At 38.2% G+C, this 24,858-nt stretch overlaps 1 protein-coding gene across 4 annotated transcripts in view; it reads right to left on the reverse strand.

Moving 5' to 3' along the window:
* HECW2 (HECT, C2 and WW domain containing E3 ubiquitin protein ligase 2) overlaps positions 1-24,858 on the reverse strand; it is a 420,734-nt gene that overhangs the window by 235,235 nt on the left and 160,641 nt on the right. For all 4 annotated transcript variants that reach the window (XM_070458479.1, XM_070458478.1, XM_070458476.1 and 1 more), the window contains exon 2: positions 9,578-9,904. In XM_070458479.1, coding sequence (XP_070314580.1) covers positions 9,578-9,869 — 292 coding nt within the window. In that variant the 5' untranslated portion in view covers positions 9,870-9,904. The remainder of the gene's footprint in view (positions 1-9,577; positions 9,905-24,858) is intronic.

The raw sequence follows: 24,858 nt of genomic DNA on the forward strand, positions 1-24,858 counted from the left end.
AAAATTGTTAAGAGAAAACTACACAGATGGCCAACTGGCACATGAAAAGATGGTAAACATCACTAATTATCAGAGAAATGTACATCAAAACCACAAGGAGGTATCACCTCACACCTGTCAGAACTGTCATCAAAAAAACAAAAACGCTGGTGAGGATGCAGAGAAAAAGGAACCCTCCTACACTATTGGTAGGAATGTAAACTGGTCCAGCCACTAGGGAAAACATATGGTGGTTCCTCAAAAAACTAAAAATAGAACTACCCTATGATCCAGCAGTTCCACTCCTGAGTATATAAACACTAATTTAAAAAGATATATGCACCTCAATGTTCATAGCAGCATGTTCTACAATAGTCACAAACAAATACTCTTAAATGTATTTGGTAGCTACTCTGGAAACTAAATACCTAATGCATAAATTATTCCACTTGATTGAATTTCAGATTAAATTGCACTTTTTCTATTGCCTTGGAATTCATGCTGGTTTAGAACCTACGTAATACTCAAATTAATATACTGCATTATTTAACAGTCATGTTTTAGGTGCTTTGTATAATCCCCAGAGCTCAAGTTCAAAAGAATGGATTTTGTTTTCTGTAAGTAGAAGTAACCCAGTATGTCACTTTAATCTGAAAATCCCTTCTTCTGGACTCAGTGGCTAAATTCATACTGCTGCTTTAAACTGCCAAGAAAATGGTTTCATTATTATTAACAATAGCCAACATAAGGATGATAGTTTACAATCAGTAAGCTCTTACAAAGAGCCCAGGCACTTTGCTAAGAATATTATATGCATTATCTCATTTAATTCTCATGATACTGGTATTTTTCTTTGTCCTCTTTTTTTTTTTTCTTTAAGATGAGGAACCTGAGGTTTAAAAACATTACACAATTCTCCCAAGCTAGTAAGTAGACTTAAATTTTCTAGTCTGTCTGACTGCAGAGTCTGTGCTCTTAACCACTGATAACCTCAGAATTTCTCAAAGTGTGCTGCATGTGACAATCCTGGGTGGGCAGCCCACAGACAAAAGTTATTTATTAACAGTTAATGCACGTTAGAAAGAAAACCAGCTAACACAACAAATCTTTCCCAGACCCTGTGGCTTAGGACAACAAGGTCAGGGTAAATAACCAGTTCATTTTCTTTAATCAGACAGTTTAAGGAAAAGGATAAATAGTACAAATGGCAATCCAATACTGTGAAAATCAAGAAAGTAATAATTAAGGAAATAACTAAAGGTTGAAAAACACTGGACTATATTTTTCAGCACACAAGAAGAAAACTGAAGACTGGTTCACAGGACACTTAAGCCCCAGTCTTGACTGCCCCCAACTACCAACATGGTTTCACCATTCTGGACCTTAGTTTTTCTTATCTATAAAACATGAGCTTAAACTTTGGGATCTTAGAGCTCAAAAATATATGATTCTAATGTCTTGGATCATTAGTGCAATTTTATTGCAAGAGAAGACTCGAGAGTCCCTTGGACTGCAAGGAGATCAAATCAGTCAATCCAAATCAACCCTGAATATTCATTTGAAGGACTGATGCTGAAGCTGAAGCTCCAATACCTTGGCAACCTGATGTGAAAAGCCAACTCACTGGCAAAGAGCCCGCTGTTGGGAAAGATTGAGGACAAGAGATGGGGTGACAGAGGATGAGACAGTTGGATGGCATCACCAACTCAACAGACATGAGTTTAATTAAATTCCAGGAGATAGAGAAGGACAGGAAAGCCTGGCGTGCTGCAGTTCATGGGGTCACAGAGAGCAGGACACAATTTAGCGAACAACAGTCTTTAGAGATACAATCAGCATAGATGCTGAGAGGTATACTCAAAGGCTGGTCCAGACAATGTTGGTAAATTATCTTTATGTTGCTGATCCATGACAAGAGAAGAAGCTGATCCAGAATGTGAAATAGCTATGTCAGTAAGCCCATTATTTCGTTTAGAAGATTTTTTACAGCAAGATCTTCTCAATGAAGGAAGCTTCCACATTGATTTACATTCTATAGAAAGTTTCTTACTGAGTCACAGATCAAACAGTTCAATCCATGTGCCTGAAGTGGCCTGCACATGAGAAACAGCAAATAAGCTTCTTGAAGTGTTTTTCTTTTGAAGAATCCGAAAAACAAGCACAAGATAAAAGGTTAAAGGGAATTTAATAGTGAACCTGAAACAAATTTAATATTTTCTGCCTCTCTTTAAAAAGTGTCTATTTGATGTTTCATGGAAAGCTGTGTATGCTGATTACCCAAGACTTCTTACACAATAAAAGCATTTGGCTCTTTTTATTTGGAGAGTTTAGGAGGAGGCAATGAGTAGCACTATTAAATTTGTGAGGGGTCAATTCTCATTTTGGAGACAATAAATTATAAATATAGTGATTTGTGGAAGCTATCTGCAAGGTATTAACGGCTATAATTTGGAGATTCAGGGCTACAGGTACATTGTGATCATCCCTGGAAATCTTAGGGTGTACATGAGACTTTCTGGAGGAGGAAAACATAATTAGCTTCTGTTTTAAGAACAATGTTCACAAAGTTTTCCCAGATAGTGTTTTGACATTTTCAATTTTTTGTGTTTGTATTCCCAATAGGATCTCTACATTGCCCAAACTATCTAAAGAAAGATTCTTATTTCTGATCCAGAAGGACATGGTTTCCCTCCAGATTAATAGTGCTAAAAGTCATTTGGAGAAAAGTGAACAGTGTAAAACATTAGCAATTAGCTAAACAAAAACAAATCACACTTCTAGGTAGGAAGAAAATGTAAGCCAAGAGAAACAACAATCAAAATGCACATTGTGCCAATAAGCCACACCTCAACCAGCCCTATATTCCACCCAAATCCTTCCCCTTTGGGACTTATTTCTATAGAGACCATCTCTCAGTTCCACAAATAAAACTAGATGTTGCTAGGAAACAATCCGGCTTCTCAGGACACAGCTGAAAAGGAGTGGCTGCTTCCTACTAAGAGGTATAGAAACCTGAAGCTACTCCTGCTGTATGTGCTTTTATGAAACTTACTTCACAGAGCCCAAGAGAGAACATATTATGTATATTCCTTTAGTCATGACAGCCTTAAATTCAGGACGTAACTAAGACAGATGCCAACATTCGTTTCCCATCCTAGCCCTGCATTCATTCTTTACTTTCAGGTCTTCTCTAAATTCATTATCTACCATATCTCTCTTTAACAGGGGCCAAGAAAACTGTTTTGCATATTTTCAAATTACTAAATACTCATTTGAAAGATTTTTCCCATCATATCATTGATTTTATTAAACTTTTGAAAATTTCCACATGGGTTGGAGTTACTGTTTTGAAATTTTTATGTCAAATTTTTGTTACTTCTTTTGAAAACAACCGAGTGGTTTTTAACCTATATTAGAGCAGCCCAAACCATCTCTGAAGCAGTAACTACAGAAGTATCCCGCTAACTCTTCATCCTGCCTTTGACGGCAGTTGTGTTCCTCTTTTTTGCTTTCTCATCTTAACAGCCATCCCAGCGGCTCAGTTAGGAATGACTGCTGGCACAAGAAAGGCTCACTGCTGATGACTGAAACACAGGTAAAGACTTTTTTCTTTGGAGTGCCAGTCCAAGCTCTTTATTTCTCCTCTATAATCCTTGGCTTTTAATCTTCTTGACTGATAACTTATGGTGGTTACATGTATATAACAAGTCAAGACATCACATCCTTTCACCAGAGTCCCAAGTACAAGAGAAAGTGGGGGTTAAAGACTGTCTTCGTGAGGCTCTGGCTTTTCCTTGGAAAAGAAAGTGGCCCCAAAGTCTTCCCTTCACACATCACCGGCCAGAACCGGGCCACATGTGCACTCCTAGACTACTCACTACTTGGACTTCCACGTCAGTTCAGACCCTTCTTAAGTCTGGAGAGGGCCTACCTGCCCTGAAATCAAGGGCTTTCTGCCCACCTCCTAGACCCATAATGAAGCAGGGATCAGGAAATGGCTCAGTGAAAGGCCACAGCGCTGCCATCCTCCTACACCACACAGGATAGCCAAGTGTCACAGAAGTGAGGCCGTCTCCAGTCTAGAGGTCAAAATAATCCATCCAGAATGAGATGGACCAGCCCCAGGAGAGAAAGGGCTATCTCTCCTTAAATCAAGGCCTCTTACTCTCACTTTGAGGTCCCAGATAAGTCAATCTTTCTTTTAAACACAGCTGTGGTTCTGCAACTATATAAATGACCCATGCTTAATGTTTCAGATGTGCCTTTTAAAGTCATTTACTGTGGAAGACCTGTTAAAAACCAACAGTGTGTCTGAAAATACCACATATCTCATTCTACCTACATGATACTTCTATTCCTGAATGCTGGTCCCTGTGTTCATCCATCCTCTTAAGAGGTCAGAGGGCACTAACTCCCCACACCTCTTCCACGCTAGGGATCTAAAACTATTTGAAAATATACTAAGAAGAAGACAAACATATGGGACTCAAACTATCATTTATTATTTATTCAGAGTTTACGGAAACGGCTAGATGGGGAAATTAAGTGGAACCTCTTACCGCTGATCCTAAATCAAAAGTAGGGGAGAAACTTCTGCTCCAGGCCATATTGTAGCAATTAGTTCCAGACTTGTCTTCCTAATGAAATGACTGTAAAACTAGTAAGCAGTTATTTTATGACACTGCACAATGGATTAAAATCCCAGACAGAAGAGAAACTTATAAGGTGACTCCATGACCTTCCTAATCTTATCTGGGGAACAATTTCCTGAGTGTAGCATAGGGAGCTAGAGTTCATGACAGTTCTAATGAGCTAACGAGGCAGCAGGGCTTCCCTGGTGGCTCAGAGGTTAAAGCGTCTGCCTCCAACGTGGGAGACCTGGGTTCGATCCCTGGGTCGGGAAGATCCCCTGGAGAAGGAAATTGCAACCCTCCAGTATTCTTGCCTGGAGAATCCCATGGACGGAGGAGCCTGGTAAGCTACAGTCCATGGGGTCGCAAAGAGTCAGACACGACTGAGCAACCTCATTTCACTTCAAGGAGGCAGCAATCAGAGTTTGGGTCAACTGAAGTGGCTAGGATCTGCAGGCAAGGCCCTGGAAAGAGTGATGAGGTAATAAAGGCCAAAGGTCCACATGGGGATCCCCCACAAGCCTTTGGCCATGGTCTGGGCTGCGTACGTGCAGGGTGAGACTCCCAAGGCTTTCCAGAGAGTAGCTGCTCCAGGGCTGAGAGTGCAGTGGAGTTAAAGTACTCAAGCAGTTCTGGAGAACACTGGAATTACAGCCCAGCCAGAGAGAATGGCTAACGTTCCAGGCATCTGGCTAAGACATCAGAAATGGCATTACTTAGGAATAAGCACAAAGTCCTAGAGTAAAGCCCACAATAGACCTACTCTAACAAAACCCCAAATCAAGTCCTAACAAAATCCATAAAGGAGCCTAAACCTGAAGGCTGAATCTCATCAAGTTAGAAGAGCTGGATAACTATATTAGGTTTTCCACAGATACATTCTAACCAAGTGTTAAATCATACCTAGTAAGTTCAGGGAAATAAATCATCCAACCAGAATAAAAATTAACATTAAAAGTATGCCACAGAACTCAGAGTTTCTACAATAGAGAATCCTCAATGTCCATTGTAAAGTGAAAAAATGCAAAGAAACAGAAAAATGGGACTCACAGAAAAACAGACAATAAAAAAGATCCTTAGACAAGCTCCCCTCTAAGATTGGATATAGCAGAGAATTTAAAGCAGATGTATTCAAATCAATCAAATAACTGAAAAAAGATATGACCCGATAGAATTAAGATATATCAGACTCTCATAGAGAAATTAAAACTATATAAAGAGAAATGCATAGTCTATCAATGAAAAGTCAAATAACTGAAATTTTTAAATCCACTGAACAGGCCTAACAGGAGAATGAAGAAAAACAAAAAGAAAAGTTGGCAAACTTGGTTGAATCCGAATACTAAAGAGATTAAAGAAAAATTAACCAGAGCCTCAGAACCTTAAAGAACAACATGTAACATATGTGTAACTGAAGTCTCAGAAAAAAGAAGCTCTCAGAAAAAAGAAAAAAATGTCCAAAGAATTAATGACCAAACTTTTCACAATTTTCATTAAAAACATTTACTTAAAAAGCTTAAACAATCCCAACCAATATAAATAAAAAGAAAATCACATCTAGGTACATTATAGACAAACAGATGAAAACCAAGATAAAGAAAAAAATATTGAAAGTAGCCAAAGGGGAAAAAAAAAAAGAGACACATTACATACAAAAAAGCAAAAATATCATGATGAGATGTGAGAAAGACACAGAGAAAACTTGAAATTAACTAAAGACGAATAGCACCTCTCAAGAGTTTTATTTGCCAAAATATTTTCCTAGCTATATATTTGGGCTAATTCTCGATTTAGACCTCTGATCTATACTCTAGAAAGTGAAATAAATACAAGAACACCAAGATTTTGTGACTTTGGTCACTTGGGAATAAGATAAACTTGGCTCTCCTTTCCTTAGTTCCTTCTCAGTTAAATATAGATAAGGAAATAAAACAAGAGGGATGCAGAAACAGAAAGAGTGGCGGAAAAACTATAAAGTAAGAGGAATCATTGTCTTAAGTGATTCTAGCCTCTTAGATTAAAGTGCTGTTGTTGTTTACACTGTCTTAAGAGATTCCAGCATCTTACAGATTATTGTTGTGGTTGTTTAGTCGCTAAATGGTCTATTTCTTTTGCAACCCCATGGACTGCATCCATCAGGCTCTTCTGTCCATGGGATTTCCCAGGCAAGAATACTGGAGTGGGTTGCCTTTCCTTCTCCAGAAGATCATCCTGACCCAGGGATCAAACCCATTTCTCCTGCTTTGGCAAGCAGACTCTTAACCACTAAGCCACCAGGGGAGTCCACAAATTAAGATATTCACACACAAAGAAGGAATCACCCTATGCGAGAAAATAAAAGTTGCATCCCAAAAAATGTCACATAAAAAAATCACCTAAGAAAACACAATATGCTACTTGTAGCTTCATATTAGGCATTACAAAATCTTAAGTGAGGGGAAAAAAAAAAGGAAAAATAGGAGAAAAGTGAAAATAAAAATGCTTCATAAAATCCAAAAGGGCACAATTACAAAACTACAAGAGTTACCTCTAAAGTCACATCAAAATTGCAATACTCTTGTGAACAGAATAGATCTTAGATATAAACATATAATTTTATTTTTTTCCCATTTATTTTTATTAGTTGGAGGCTAATTACTTTACAATACTGTAGTGGTTTTTGTCATACATTGACATGAATCAGCCATGGATTTACATGTATTCCCCATCCCGATCTCCGCTCCCACCCTCCTCTCCACCCGATCCCTCTGGGTCTTCCCAGTGCACCAGGCCCGAGCACTTGTCTCATGCATCCAACACACAGAAATCCCTTGCATTCCTATACACTAACAATGAGAAAACAGAAAGAGAAATTAAGGAAACAATGCCATTCACCATTGCAACAAAAAGAGTAAAATACTTAAGAGTATACCTACCTAAAGAAACAAAAGACCTATACAATGAAAACTATAAAACACTGATGAAAGAAATCAAAGAGAATATTGTAAAGTAATTAGCCTCCAACTAATAAAAATAAATGAAAAACAAAGAAAGGAAAAAAAAAAAGAAATCAAAGAGGACACAAACAGATGGAGAAGCATAACGTGTTCATGGATTGGAAGAATCAATATTGTCAAAATGGCTAGACTACCCAAAGCAATCTATAGATTCAATGCAATCCCTATCAAGCTACCAACAGTATTCTTCATGGAACTAGAACAAATAATTTCACAGTTTGTATGGAAATACAAAAAACCTCGGATAGCCAAAGTAATCTTGAGAAAGAAGAATGGAACTGGAGGAATCAACCTGCCTGATTTCAGACTATACTACAAAGCCACAGTCATCAAGACAGTATGGTACTGGCACAAAGACAGAAATATAGATCAATGGAACAGAATAGAAAGCCCAGAGATAAATCCACGAACCTATGGACACCTTATCTTTGACAAAGGAGACAAGAATATACAATGGAAAAAAGACAACCTCTTTAACAAGTGGTGCTGGGAAAACTGGTCGAACACTTGTAAAAGAATGAAACTAGAACACTTTCTAACACCATACCCAAAAATAAACTCAAAATGGATTAAAAATCTAAACGTAAGGCCAGAAACTATAAAACTCCTAAACATATAATTTTAAAATCATGTATCGCCCTCACTATAAACATATATTTAAACACACCAGGGAAAAATGCTGAACTCTGAAGACTTTTCCTCCCCTTTCTTTTTGTCATAAGAGGAAATAGAAAAATTAAAATTCATTGAATTTTTGTTTCCATTTCTTGCTATCTAGCATGATTCAGCATTAAAATTTACATAAGTAAATACAAATCAATTTTATTTTCATCAATATAAAATTGTCCAGAGAAACAAATGCAATGGGTTTAACATTTTAATGAAATTTCAGCAAGGATATTACTTTGCCTCAACTAGGGTTTCTCAACAGTGTGCTGACATGTGAGGATAGATAATTCTTTGTTGTGAGGGGGTGTCCTCTGCATTGTAGGATGTTTGGCAGCATCACTGACCTCCCGTTTCCCCTATCCAGTTCTGCCAAACAAAAACATCGCCAAACACTGCCAAATGTCCCATAGAGGAAGTAGGCAAATTGCCCCTGGTAGAGAAGCAGTGCATAGACTAGTTTTTCCCACCCTACTCCCACTGTATTCACACACACACACACACACACAAAGTGCGTGGCTTATAATATACATTGAAAGGAACAATGCCTTCTGATAAGACATCTGTTGTTAATTTTTTTTTTAAAGAACTCCCTTCATTCAGTGATAAAGTTCTCCAACTTTGGGGAATGTTAAGATTTTCTTACTAGATTTGATTTAGATTTCTTTATGACTGGTTAGTAGGTTTTACTTTTGCTTTCAACTCAAGTAACAGATAATATATTTTCTGGGACATGCTTATTCATCATGCACTCACCTATGAAAAAAGATACAAATAAACTAAACAGGGTTGGGGCACTTTTATTAAAACAAATAGCAACCTATTTCTAAGTTATTTGTTGGAGGACTACAACACTTTCTTTACCAAATTAATCTAGGATACATCAAGGAATTTTGAAATAAAAAGATTCTTAATGTAATTCAACCTTCTGAAAATACAGAACATTTTTTATATCAGTTATCTAAATCCAAACATCTTTTTCATTGGTTTAAAAATACAAATAAATGTTTATAGCCACCTCTTTCCAAAACGCAGCTAATGATCAAGGGTAAAGTGAAGTTTTAAAAAGAAAATACTGCAGGTTCTGATGTTTAATTAGGGTAGAAATTAACCACAGAATTCATATCAGCAAAGATATTTATAATTGTTGATTCCCCTACCTCAAAGAAGAAGAAAAAATTCCCAGGATATGGCTTTTTAAATTTATGTATGTGAATTTCTTCCCAGGAGAAAACACAAAATAGTATAATGTCAGAGCAAAATGTATGCACTAAGTCACAAGCAAGTCCAGTTCACTTGACTCACCTATGTGATACAGTCCTATCCAATCACTGGGATCCACCTCCTCTTTAATGTCCCAGAAGATGATGAGGTTCTGGGCTTGCCCCAGCGTGTACTCATACATGCTGGCCGTCAAGCTGGAGCGGCTCTCAGAGGTCACCAGATCTGTGTCACTGTTGGCCCGCTGTAGGGTCATATTCTCAGTCATGGAGCTCTGGGCAGCCAGGCTCTGGAGGTTCTCTGGACTCAGGGTGTACCGCATCTGAGGATTTCGACGCCTTACAAAAAGCAGGTGCTCCCGGGCTGAGCTAGCCATCCCGTCTGCCTCTCTGAGGTTAACTTCCTACAAAGCTGTAGAGACAAATACGTACAAAGCATTAGCACTACAATGCAAGGGATTACATTTAAGCTTCACAGCCAATGACTTTGTGTTTGTTAAAGCCTAACCCATGCAATAATCTGCTGTCAAAATAAAATGTACTGCTCTACATCATCTGTCAACTGATGATGTCAGAAACAACTCCCATAGACTGAGGTCACATGATGGCAAAGGTCATCAAACACCTGTGGCCTCACTTTCACGACTGGCCACAGTATCCTCATAGCAATTAAGAAGGGGCTTTCCCTACCATCCCTTCTATGTCTATCCTTCCTCCTTCAAAAATAGCATCCTCCTCTCCTTCACCCAACTCACATAGTTATTTGTTGATGCAATTAAATTTTCAAATAGCAGGACAGAAAATTTTGACCCATGTTAAACAGAGTTGAAACACACCAGTCAGGACAAGTTCATGTACTCAAATTCCTTCTCATAGGAATAAAACCCACCAAATCCTTCTTCAGGAACTTGCCCAAATGTTACCTCCTCACTTACACGGAGTTGACCATCCCATTTAAAACTGCAACATCCAAGCATTTCCCACCCCCCCTTCCTTGCTCTACTTTTCTCAAAAGCAATTACTATGCTCTGATGTACCACAGAGTACCATGCACTTATTTGGTTCTTGTGTATTTTCCTCTACAAGAAGGCAAGCTTGAGCAAAGAATAGTCTCCTCAATAAAAGGTGATTGGAAAAACTGGGCAACCATGTGAAAAGAATGCAACTGGACCACTGCCTTGCACCATACACAAAAAAAGCAACTAAAAATGGATTAAAAACTTGAAGACCTGAAACCATAAAACTCCTAGAGGAAAACACAGACCAAAATTTCTTTGACATAAATCACTGCAATATTTTTTTGGTTCTGTTTCCTAAGGCAAAGGAAACAAACACAAAAGTAAATAAATGGTATCTAACTAAACTTAAAAGTTTTGGCACAGTAAAGTAAACCACTGACAAAACAAAAGGACAACCTACTGAACGGAAGAAAATGTTTGTAAATGATGTGACTGACAAGGAGCTGAATATGAGATGACATATCCTGATAAGGAGCTCAACAAACGATAAGGAGTCAACATATACAAAGAGCTCATGCAACTCAATATCAAAGAAAACAACCCAACTAAAATATAGGCAGAAGATCTGAATAGAAATTCTTCCAAAGAACACATACAGACGGCCAACAGGCACAAGAAAAATGCTCAAAATTTCTAATCATCATGGAAATGCAAATCAAAACCACAATGAGATATCCCCTCATATCTGTCAGAATGGCTACCATCAAAAACCAAACAAATAACAAATGTTGGCTAGGACGTGGAGAAAAGGAAACTCTCCTGCACTGTTGGAGGAAATGCAAATCACTACAGCCATTATGGAAAACCATATGGAGATTTTTCAAAATATTAAAAATAGAACTACCATATGATATAGCAAGGAGATCAAATCAGTCAATCTTAAGGGAGATCAACCCTGAATATTCACTGGAAGGACTGATGCCGAAGCTAAAGTTCCAGTATTTTGGTCATCTAATGTGAACAGACAACTCATCAGAAAAGTCCATGATGCTGGGAAAGATTGAGGGCAGAAGGAAAACAGGGCATCAAAGGATGAGATGGCTGGACAGCATCACCGATGCAATGAACATGAACTTGGGAAAATTCAGGGAGATGTTGAGGGAAGGGAGGCCTGGCTTGCTGCAGTCCATGGGGTCAACAAGACTTGAACATGCCTGGGCAACTGAACAACAACAACAATGATACAGCAATTCCACTTCTGTGTCCAAAAGAAATGAAAACAGGATCTCAAAGAGACATCTACATGCCCATGTTCATTGCCGCGTTATTTGCAATGGCCAAAATATGTAGACAAACTCAGTGTCATTTAACGAATACACGGATAAAGAAGATCCAATATTGATGTATGTATGCAATACATACAATGGAATATTATCCAGCTGTGAGAAAGAAGAAAATCCTGCTGTTTAGAACAACATAGCTGAACACTGAAGCATCACGCTAAGTGAAATAAGTCAGAGAAAGAAATGTATTATCTCACTTATATGTGGAATCTAATTTAAAAAGAAAAGGCAAACACCTAGAAACAAACCAAAAAAGTGGTTACCGTGGGCTGCAAGATGGGAATAACGGGGAGGTTGATAAAGGCTACAAACGCTCCATTTTCAGATGAATAAGGTTTGAGGAGCTAATGTGAATGATGAATGACTACAGTTAATAACACCATATTATATAATTGAAATTTGCTAAGAGAGCAGAATTTAAATGTACTTATCAAAAAAAATAATAAATGAGGTGATGAAGGTATTCATTAACTGGATGGTGGGAATCCTTTCACAATGTACATGAATATCAAATCATCATGATGTAAACATTAAATATCTTACAACTGTATTATCAATTATACCTCAATAAAGCTGAGAATTAAAAAAAAAAAGAATGTAAGCTTCACAAATTCATCTGTTTGCTCACTGTTTCATCCCCAGCGTTTCCAACAGTGCCTAGTAAACAGTTCAGTTCAGTTGCTCAGTTGTGTCCGACTCTTTGCAACCCCATGGACTGCAGCATGCCAGGCTTCCCCCTCCAGCACCAACTCTTAGACGTTGCTCAAACTCATGTCCATCAAGCTGGTGATGTCATCCAATCATCTTATCCTCTGTCATCCCCTTCTCCTCCTGCCTTCAATTTTTCCCAACATCAGGATCTTTTCCAGTGAGTCAGTTCTTTGCATCAAGCGGCCACAGTATTGGAGCTTCAGTTTCAGCATCAGCCCTTCCAATGAATATTCAGGACTGACTTCCTTTAGGATGGACTGGTTGGATCTCCTTGCAGTCCAAAGGACTCTCAAGAGTCTTCTCCAACACCACAGTTCAAAAGCATCAATTCTTTGGCACTCAGCTTTCTTCATAGTCCAACTCTCATATCCATACATGACCACTGGAAAAGCCATAGCTTTGACTAGATAGACCTTTGTTGGCAAAGTAATGTCTCCACTTTTTTTTTTTCTCCACTTTTTAATATGCTGTCTAAGTTGGTCATAGCTTTTCTTCCAAGCAAGCATCTTTTAATTTCATGGCTGCAGTCATCATCTGCAGTGATTTGGGGGCCCAGGAAAATAAAGTTTGTCACTGCTTCCATTGTTTCTCCATCTATTTGCCATGAAGTGATGAGACCGGATGCTATGATCTTCATTTTTGAATGGTGAGTTTTAAGCCAGTTTTTTCACTCTCCTTTTTTACTTTCATCAAAAGGCTCTTTAGTTTCTCTTTGCTTTCTGCCATAAGGCTGGTGTCATCTGCATATCTGAGGTTATTGATATTTCTCCAGGTAATCTTGATTCCAGTTTATGCTTCATCCAGTCCAGCATTTCACATGATGTACTCTGCATATAAGTTAAATAAGTAGTAATACAATATACAGCCTTGACGTACTCCTTTCCCAATTTGTACCAGCAGGTAGTACAAAGTAGGTATCAATAAATGTTGAATAAGCAGATCAGTGACCAGTGAGCATCCTTCTCCAAGATACCCATTAAGTTCCTAGGAGACACTCCTTTCTATCTCCAAGATACTCATGATTTAACACCTTGAGTCCCTTTTCTGGGCCTGCCCGTAGCCACCCCTGATTTCTAGCTGGTCCACAATATTTCTACCATCTAGATCATGGTAAGTTATTTCCTTTGGCTCCCATCTAAAACAACAAAGCCTTTCCTGTTTGAACTTAGATTCAGCCCCCTGCTGGCTCACTTTGAGTCTAGTCATAGATACCCAGTTTCTTCTCCATTGCCAGACTCTGACAGAGATTCTTTCCAAGACCTCTGTACTTTATTCAAAAAACGAAGATCATGGCATCTGGTCCTATCACTTCATGGCACACAGATGGGGAAACAATGGAAACAGTGACAGACTTTATTTTCTTGGGCTCCAAAATCACTGCAGATGGTTGACTGTAGCCATGAAATTATGTATGGCTCTACACAGAATGAATATGGCTCTCTTCTTCACTACCTCTTTCATGACTACTACATTCAACAATAGGTTTATGGATTTAACATTTACCTCTGCATCCCCAGTATGTGCTGGCCTCTTCAACATATTACATCTTTTCAAAAGACCACTCCTATAAGGTGTTCTAGAATGTCAACAAGAACTTCCATTAAAAAAAAAAGGTAATCCTGAGTTCAATGTTTACATTATTAACTAATAATCTTGGATACCTAGGCCAAGGGAAGAAAAGAGAAGGGTTCCCTAATTTCTCCCATCCCCTCATCCATTTCACAAACACTTGGGTGAAGGGGAAAATTCTACAACTGCCAAGGTCATAGTACTTCATAGTAATGCCAAGGTTATGCTTGCTCCTTGGAAAAAAAGCTCTGACCAACCTAGACAGCATATTAAAAAGCAGAGACATTACTTTGCCAACAAAGGTCTGTCGAGTCAAAGCTATGGTTCTTCTAGTCATGGATAGATGTGAGAGTTGGACCATAAAGAAGACTGAGCACAGAAGAACCGGTGCTTCTGAACTGTGGTGTTGGAGAAGACTCTTGGGAGCCCCTTGGACTGCAAGATCATCAAATCAGTCAATCCTAAAGGAAATCAGTCCTGAATATTCACTGGAAGGACTGATGCTGAAGTTGAAACTTCAATATTTTGGCCACATGATGCAAAGAACTGACATTGGACAGGACGCTGATGCTGGGAAAGATAGAAAGCAGGAGGAGAAGGGGACAACGGAGGATGAGATGGCTGGATGGCATCACCAGCTCGAGCTTGAGCAAAGTCTGGGAGTTGGTGATGGACAAGGAAGCCTGGCATGTTGCAGTCCATGGGGTCACAAAGAGCCAGACACAACAGCAATTGGACTGAAGTGAACTGTACTTTAGCATTTTTGAGGTTCCATCTGCCAATGCCTTTCCTATCTGTCCACAGATTCACACTTCACATAGAACCTTACATTCAGGCTTTACATAGAATGAATATGGCTCTCCTTTTCACTACCTCTTTCATGACTACTTCATTCACTAATCGGTTTATGGATTTAACATTTACTCTGCATCCCCAGTATGTGCTGAACTCTTCAACATATTACATCTTTTCAAAAGACCATTCCTATAAGGTGATCTAGAATGTCAGTGTGAAATTCCATGAAAAAAAAAAAAAAGTAATCCTGGGTTCCGTGCTTACGTTATTAACTAATAATCTTGGATACCTAGTCTGAGGGAAGAAAAGAGGAGGATTCCCTAATTTTGCCCATCCCCTCATCCATTTTACAAACCCTTGGATGAAGGGGAAAATTCTGCCACTGTCAAGGTCACAGTACTTGCAAATATATTTATTCAATTAATTTCTGTGATAAAGTTGATCTCACACTTTTAGCATATACTTGAATTTAAAAAATCACTGGGATTGGTAGGCGAGATGTCCTATGTAAAAAGGACAGAAATAAAGTGAACAGAGAAACTAATACTCCTCTTCATAAATTTAAATTAATACTCCTCTTCATTAATTTAAACTAATACTCCTCTTCACAAATTTAGCGCTTGTTTTCTGATGCAGTATATAGTGACTCTGACATCATACCCATAACTGTTACACAACTTCAAATCCATGAAGCCTAAAATTCAGGCCAACCTCTAATGTGAGGTTTCATGAAATTTTCACTTTAGTGAATTTCAACAGGCCATTCTTTGTCTGTAAACCCAGAGTGAGCTCAGCACCACATCAGCTTCAACAAGCACTATAAATAATTAACTCCTAACACACTGTAGTCAAATAGAAAATGCAGGCGGTACGTAACTAAGCTATTTCCCTGGAAGAAATAGGCCAGAATCTTTATTGCTTTAAGTCACAACAAAAAACACCTGAAAATTACTGAAAATTACACCTGAAAAAAAGGAGGGAAAGGGATGTATACGAAAACTATGTTATTTTTTAATGACCTCTATTTAATCAGAGAGATAGGTAAAACACAATGAAAAAAAGAATAAGTTCTAAACTTTGATTATGGGTTTCAGTCATCTCTCTATTATTAAGTTGCTCTGTCATCTTGAAAAATTTATTTTAACTCTCTGTGCTTACATCTTCCCATCAGTACAACAGAGACATAATAACACCTGGTTCCAACAAAGAATTTTGGAGAAAACTAAATGAATCAGTACAGGTAGAACATTTAGAACAGTGCCTGGCATATAAGTGCTCAATTGTCTTTAACTATTAATATTAATAATGTTAGTGACTACATTCTACTTTAATTATACCAAGAAGTACTGATTTTAATACTCCCTCGATTCCCACAATTATTGGGAAAGTAGATTATCAGCACCCTCAATTATTCACAGCAAGTCCCAAAAACAGAAAGAAAAAAAGAGCCTTGTAGACAATGAGGAGAAGCTATCCTGAAGCCCAAGTCTTAGCCCTATAGCAATGGCCTGACAAAGGCCACTCTCTGGTCCTCCAGCCAGAGGTAAAGGCTGAAATTTTATTTTCTCATCATTATTGGGTTCATTCATTTATTCACTCATTCAACAAACTTTTATTGAGTACCTCCCTTGTGAAAGGCATTAAAGATAAAACAGAGCAAAAGATCAAGTCCCTACCTTGAGCAGTTTCATTTTTACAAAGAGAGAAAACAACAGACAGGTCAAAAGAAAATGAATAAATAACATTTATTTTTAGTGGAAAAGCAAAAATAAGCTAGAAATGTGTGAATTTGCTAGCCTAACTGAACCCTGGAAAAAAAAAAATGAATGAAGCATCTATGACTGGCATAAAACTATAGAGCATACGAAACAGTAAAGAGAGTAAAGTTTCCTTTCAAATTCTTCCTTTTCTTTCCCTAAGGCATGTAACATGGCCCTTACTCTTCAAGAACTTTAAGAGGAAAAATCAAATAATTCACAAATGAAAGAATTCAACCTGATACTAATGACACTTCATGTACAGGTACAGTTTGTCCCCCAAGTACGTGATAGAGCTAGTAAATGCTCATGGGGCATCAGGAAGTGACAGTAATAGAATATTTATAAAATATTTTACAGTTTTCAAAACATTTTCACTTCTATCATCTCAAGTGAGACCCCAAAATAATATGAATTAAGTTTGAAAAATGCTATCATCTCTGTTTTCAGATGAGAAAACTGAAGATCTGCAAGACAAAAGATTGGCTGAAGGAGATCTGAGGTAAGTCTTAAAAGGATTAGAGGAAAAGAAGAAATGTATGAAAAGCATTCATACATCCTAGCTGCAAGGATGGTTATGGAGAAGCAAGCAAGGAAAAAGATATGTGAGGGAAGAAACAAAATGAAAAACAGAGGTTCTGCAGACATTTGTGTCTCTTCTGCTGTCTCGCATAAAGGATTATCATTACCATTTTTCTAAATTCCATATATAGGTATTAGCATACTGTATTAGTGTTTTTCTTTCTGACTTACTTCACTCTGTATAATAGGCTCCAGTTTCATCCACCTCATTAGAACTGGTTCAAATGTATTCTTTTTAATGGCTGAGTAATGTACCACTGTGATTATGTACCACAGCTTTCTTATCCATTCATCTGCTGATGGACATCTAGGGTGCTTCCATGTCCTGGCTATTATAAACAGTGCCACAATGAAAATTGGGGTGCACGTGTCTCTTTCAGATCTGGTTTCCTCGGTGTGTATGCCCAGGAGTGGGATTGCTGGGTCATATGGCAGTTCTATTTCCAGTTTTTTAAGGAATCTTCACACTGTTCTCCATATTGGTTGTACTAGTTTGCATTCCCACCAACAGTGTAAGAGGGTTCCCTTTTCTCCGCACCCTCTCCAGCATTTATTGTTTGTAGAGTTTTGGATAGCAGCCATTCTGACTGGCGTGTAATGGTACCTCATTGTGGTTTTGATTTGTATTTCTCTGATAATGAGTGATGTTAAGCATCTTTTCATGCGTTTGTTAGCCATCTGTATGTCTTCTTTGGAGAAATGTCTGTTAAGTTCTTTGGCCCATTTTTTGATTGGGTCATTTATTTTTCTGGAACTGAGCTGCAGGAGTTACTTGTATATTTTTGAGATTAATTCTTTGTCAGTTGCTTGGTTTGCTATTATTTTCTCCCATTATGAAGGGTGTCTTTTCACCTTGCTTATAGTTTCCTTCACTGTGCAAAAGCTTTTAAGTTTAATTAGGCCCTGTTTGTTTATATTTGCTTTTATTCCCATTACTCTGGGAGGTGGGTCATAGAGGATCCTGCTGTGATATATGTCAGAGAGTGTTTTGCCTATGTTTTCCTCCAGGAGTTTTATAGTTTCTAGTCTTACATTTAGATCTTTAAGAAATATACCATGTTCATGGATTGGTTGAAGCAATATAGTGAAAATGAGTATACTACCCAAAGCAATCTATAGATTCAATGCAATCCCTATCAAGTAACCAACGGTATTTTGCACAGAACTAGAAAAATAATTTCACAATTTTTATGGAAATACAAAAAACTTCGTATAGCCAAAGCAATCTTGAGAAAGAAGAACGGAACTGGAGGAATCAACGTGCCTGACTTCAGGCTATACTGCAAAGCTACAGTCATCAAGACAACATGGTACCAGCACAAAGACAGAAATATAGATCAATGAAACAAAATAGAAAGCCCAGAGATAAATGCACACACCTATAGACAACTTATCTTTGACAAAGGAGGCAAGAATATACAACGGAGAAAAGACAATCTCTTTAACAACTGGTGCTGGGAAAACTGGTCAACCACTTGTAAAAGAATGAAACTAGAACACTTTCTAACACCATACACAAAAATATATTTACATTTTGAATTCTAAAAGGAACTCAACCACAGCTCTTAAGGAATTGTTTCTATTTAAAAACAAAGTTAATTCCAACTTCCAAACCACCCACTTTAAAGGAATTTTTAGAGCCAGCAGTTTCAAGCCAGTTGCTGCGTGTAGTGTGATGTGAGATAAGGGAGAGAAAAGAAGATCAGAAGAAACCTGGGCAAAGAATGTGAAGTAATATACTTGGAACCTCACCAGTGAGCAGGGAGCCATTCCAGGATCTTAAGCAGAGGAATCAAAATATGAAATTTAAGCATGAGAAAGCATGAGAAAGTTAATCTGAAAGCTTATAAAGGATTGATTTTAAGAGGAAGAAAACAGAGATGAGGAAAACAGTTAAAAGCTAACTGATTAGTTAAGACATCTAGCACTGAGTGTTAAGAATAGATTTCATTAAGAAAAAAATTCAGTTCATTTTACAGCAATATTTCAAAGTAATAACGCAGTAAATCAGAAATATTTCAAAGAAAGAGCCCCAAAACTTCGTGACATATTGGATATAGAGGATAAAAGTGAGGGAGCAAATTAAGACTCAATTCTGGATTTTCAGTCTAACTGAAAACAGAATCCCAGAGGCATTGATGAGGCTGAGAAAATCAATACTACTTTGGGTGTTTAAAACAGAAGCAATACATCTCAGTAACTGTGTCCCAAAGACTCTCATGAAGGTGGGCCTGGGTTGCTAGTTATTATGAGGCCAGGGACAAAACAAACACTCAAATGCAAGTTGCTGCCTAGTAATGGTCTTAGAATTTATTAGTTATAATTAACTATGCCAATATATCTCTAAAGGGATCAGCTCAGAGTTTAAAAACCTCACTCAGATGTTTTACTCTACATAACTTGGATAGTGGAAAAGAAATAAAATAAAAATGCTGAGATTACAATGAGGCTAATCACTGTAATCATTACCAAACCTGCATTGGAAAACTTCATTTTTCCCTTATAATAAAAGTAGTGTATTTTTTAAGAGTTCATGTCTCCATAATAAACAAGATCAAATACCATGTAGAAATAAATTTGCAAAGTTGCATAAAAATTTTAAAAATTAAACTACTCTACAGTTAAAATTTTAGCTTATAACTACCGTATTTCAATGCAATCTTCTCTTATGGGAAAATCAGCGTTACTCAAACAACAGGTAATAACTGCTTCATATTTTCTGTTGATATCTAAGAATTCTTCACTGGTGTCTTGGTTTCATACCTATGTTTTTTGCAATAAGAAAGACAAGTTTTCTTTGGACTGTCATCCATGAAAAGCTTTAGTAGATGAAGGTAATGGAAAGGGAAACTGATTAGTAGTCACCATATTTATTCAAAAGACAGCTGGTTCTTTAAAGCTCCTTAGACAATCCACCCCACTGTAAGCCTGTGCGAGGCTCTATGTCCCATTCCCAAAGGACACAATTTAACATGATATAACACTCCTTGGGGAAAAAAAAAAACACCCTCCTCTTCTAATTATGATTAGGTCTGCAATAGGATTCTCTCTCACATTAACAGACATCTGCTTAAACAACAATCAAAAACAAAATCACCTTTATTCCAGAGGTCGAGAGAGTTATAATTACTACACAAATTGCAAAACACCTTAGTATATACAATTTCATTTCCAAAAGCAGCAGATTTTGTTTAGAAGATAAAGACAGCAGCAGATGACAAATACATTAAACAAATGTTTTCATTTGAAATGTTTGTTAAAGAATCTGGAGGTCAATTTATTAAACTTCACCTGAACAGCAAATACTGAAAATATTCATTATGAAAAGATTTTTACAGACTGGAAATGCAACCTCAGATTTTAACTTCTTAGACTGAAAAAAAAATAATAATAATGACTAACATCTCTGTTAACCCTTCAAATTCCTTCAAATACACCACATGCATATGCATACACAACACATATACATATATTATATACTTCAAATTCTATTTGTGTTTTACTATATAAATGAGGAAAACGAAGTGGGGTGAATTATATTTATGTCAAGAGACACTAAAGAAAATATAATGTGTCTGCAATACGCACAGATGTGAGAGGTCTGGGAAGAGAAAACAGTAAGCCATTAGACCCCACAAGGCAAGGTGTCACCTGACATGAAGAAGTGAAAGTCGCTCAGTCATGTCTGACTTTTTGCAACCCCATGGACTACATAGTCCATGGAATTCTCCAGGCTAGAATACTGAAGTGGGGAGCTGTTCCCTTCTCCAGGGGATCTTCCCAACCCAGGGATCAAACCCAGGTCTCCTGCATTGCAGGCAGATTATTTACCAGCTGAGTCACCAGGGAAGTCAGAGATGAAGTAAGTTATCATCAAATTCTCAACTAAGACCCCTCCCCAGTGGCTGTTCACAGTACCTACTTGCTAAGAGAAAGGATACTCATTACTCATTGTTTATCATACATAAACCCATACATAACCCAATGCTAGCTTACTCAGCAAGGATGTGCTAAGAAAATGATTGAGAACAGAAAAGTCCCTCCTATACAGCCTACCAATAAATGATTTCAGGGCATTCAACAGAGAGCTTGGGCTGACTGAAGCTGCCCCTCACGTCCTCTTTTCAGGTGTTAAAGTATCAGTTCAGTTCAGTCCAGTTCAGTCGCTCAGCCATGTCTGACTCTTTGCAACCCTATGAACCGCAGCACGCCAGACCTCCCTGTCCAACACCAACTCCCGGAGCCTATCCAAAATCATGTCCATTGAGTCAGTGATGCCATCCAACCATCTCATCCTCTGTCGTCCCCTTCTCCTCCTGCCCTCAAACAGCATCAGGGTCTTTTCAAATGAGTCAGCTCTTTGCATCACGTGACCAAAGTATTGGAGTTTCAGCTTCACCATCAGTCCTTCCAATGAACACTCAGGACTGATCTCATTTAGGATGGACTGGTTGGATCTCCTTGCAGTCCAAGGGACTCTCAAGAGTCTTCTCCAACAACTCAGTTCAAAAGCAGCAACTCTTCGGCACTCAGCTTTCTTTATAGTCCAACTCTCACACTCATACATGACCACTGGAAAAATCATAGCCTTGACCAGACGGACCTTTGTTGGCAAAGTAATGTCTCTGCTTTTTAATATGCTATCTAGGTTGGTCATAACTTTTCTTCCAAGGAGCAAGCATCTTTTATTTTTATTTTTTTTTTAAGTCATCTGTATTTGTAAGCAAGCATCTTTTAATTTCATGGCTGCAATCACCATCTGCAGTGATTCTGGAGCTCAAAAAAATAAAGTCAGCCACTGTTTCCACTGATTCCCCATCTATTTGCCATGAAGTGATGGGACCGGATGCCATGATCTTAGTTTTCAGAATGTTGAGCTAAGCCAACTTTTTCACTCTCCTCTTTCGCTTTCATCAACAGGTTCTTCAGTTCTTCTTCACTTTCGGCCATAAGGGTGGTGTCATCTGAATATCTGAGGTTATTGATATTTCTCCTGGCAATCTTGATTCCAGCTTGTGTTCCTTCCAGCCCAGTGTTTCTCATGATGTACTCTGCATATAAGTTAAATAAGTAGGATGACAACATACAGCCTTGATGTACTCCTCCTATTTGGAACCAGTCGGTTGCTCCATGTCCAGTTCTAACTGTTCCTTCCTGACCCTGCATACAGGTTTCTCAAAAGGCAAGTCAGGTTGTCTCTTTCAGAGACCTGTCTCTTTCAGAATTGTCCACAGTTTATTGTGATCCACATAGTCAAAAGCTTTGGCATAGTCAATAAAGCAGAAATAGATGTTTTTCTGGAACTCTCTTGCTTTTTCAATGATTGAACAGATGTTGGCAATTTGATCTCTGGTTCTTCTGCTTTTTCTAAAACCAACTTGAACATCTGGAAATTCACAGTTCACATATTGCTGAAGCCTGGCTTGGAGAATTTTGAGCATTACTTTACTAGCGTGTGAGATGAGTACAATTGTGCGGTAGCCTGAGAATTCTTTGGCATTGCCTTTCTTTGGGATTGGAATGAAAACTGACCTTTTCCAGTCCTGTGGCCACTGCTGAGTTTTCCAAACTTGCTGACATATTGAGTACAGCACTTTCACAGCATCATCTTTTAGGATCTGAAATAGCTCAACTGGAATTCCATCAACTCCACTAGCTTTGTTTGTAGTAATGCTTCCTAAGACCCACTTGACTTCACACTCCAGGATGTCTGGCTCTAGGTGAGTGATCACACCATCGTATTTAACTGGGTCATGAAGAATCAGGAAATACAATTTTTCCTCCAAGCTGCTGCCCTTTAGAAAAAGGCTCTTCTCCCCACAATTTTAGCAAATACGTTATGATCCAAATGTAATAATAGCCAACCTATAAATCTGGGAAAGGGGTAGATAAAAACAGACATAATTTTAAGTTCCAAAAGTTGTTAATTTTAAAGACTGAGTCCAACAGAGCTTTCAAGCTGTTGATTTAGCATTAAACCACTGGATATGCAGCTAGAGAAGTAAGAGAAAATAATTAAGATTTGGTTTAACTGTTTTGAGATTAACTACAAATACTCTATACTCCACAGGTACTTTCTTCCATTCCCATTGCCACAACAGCCCTAAGTCAAATTCACATCAGACCAGATCTAGGCCATCATTTCTTTTTCTAAAGTTTTTAATGACTTTAGCATATTTTTTATTTATTTATTTTTATTTTTTCATCACACTACTTGGTCTGTGGGATCTCAGTACCCTAAACCAGGGAATAATCTCACATCCTCTGCAATGGAAGCATGGGATTGTAACCACTGGACGACCAGGGAAGTCCTTGCCATCACTTCTTAAAAGACCTCTCCACCTTAAAAAACTGAAAATAAAACTGCCATATGACCAGGCAATCCCACTCCTGGGCATACACACCGAGGAAACCAGATCTGAAAGAGACACGTGTATCCCAATGTTCATCGCAGCCCTGTTTATAATAGCCAGGACATGGAAGCAACCTAGATGCCCATCAGCAGATGAATGGATGAGGAAGCTGTGGTACATATACACCATGGAATATTACTCAGCCATTAAAAAGAATTCATTTGAATCAGTTCTAATGAGATGGATGAAACTGGAGCCCATTATACAGAGTGAAGTAAGCCAGAAAGATAAAGACCAATACAGTATACTAACACATATATATGGAATTTAGTAAGATGATAATGATAACCCTATATGCAAAACAGAAAAAGAGACACAGATGTACAGAACAGACTTTTGGACTCTGTGGGAGAAGGTGAGGGTGGGATGTTCTGAGAGAATAGCATTGAAACAAGTATACTATCAAGGGTGAAACAGATCACCAGCCCAGGTTGGATGCATGAGACAAGGGCTCAGGGCTGGTGCACTGGGAAGACCCAGAGGGATGGGATGGGGAGGGAGGCGGGAGGGGGGATCGGGATGGGGAACACATGTAAACCCATGGCTGATTCATGTCAATGTATGGCAAAAGCCACTACAATATTGTAAAGTAATTAGCCTCCAAGTAATAAAAATAAATGGAAAAAAAATAAAAGACCTCTCCAATGCTTGTATTTTCCCCCAGACAATCTATCTAGTCTCTCCCCGTAGCACTCTTTCAGTGACAATACTCCCAATCAAGTAAAACACATAATTAAAGGGCTACAAGAGAAGTGAAAAGAGGGCAGGAGTGGGACCAGGTTTAGGCAGGGTGAGTGGACAGGCTTTTCACAGGTAGTGACAATTAAACTGATTAAGCTGAGACCTGAGGTTAGCAAGCCACTGCATACTGCAGGTGAGAGGGGAGAACAGCATGGATTTGAGTGGTGTTTCTGGGGGTTCACAGTGGAGAAGGGAAGGTGGTTTTTAGTGGATTTCTTTATACTACTATAAACAAACAACAAAGCTCATTACAAAGTTCCTCTATAGAAGGGTAACTATCTGTTCCTCATGAAAATGCTTACAGCGTGCCCAGCATTGCTCATGCCATCCTCTCCACCTCCTGCACCTACTCCATCTTCAAGGCCTTAGGACCACTTTCATCTTGAAGAACGCAGAGACAGAAGGCAGCATTCCTACTACTGAATTCTAGCAGTCTTTGTATACCATTCGTATCACATGTATTTCACAATGCCTCAGAATCTAATCATAAATATTC

Source organism: Odocoileus virginianus, chromosome 30 (assembly GCF_023699985.2).
Source record: "Odocoileus virginianus isolate 20LAN1187 ecotype Illinois chromosome 30, Ovbor_1.2, whole genome shotgun sequence".
In the NCBI taxonomy this organism is placed as follows: domain Eukaryota; kingdom Metazoa; phylum Chordata; class Mammalia; order Artiodactyla; family Cervidae; genus Odocoileus; species Odocoileus virginianus.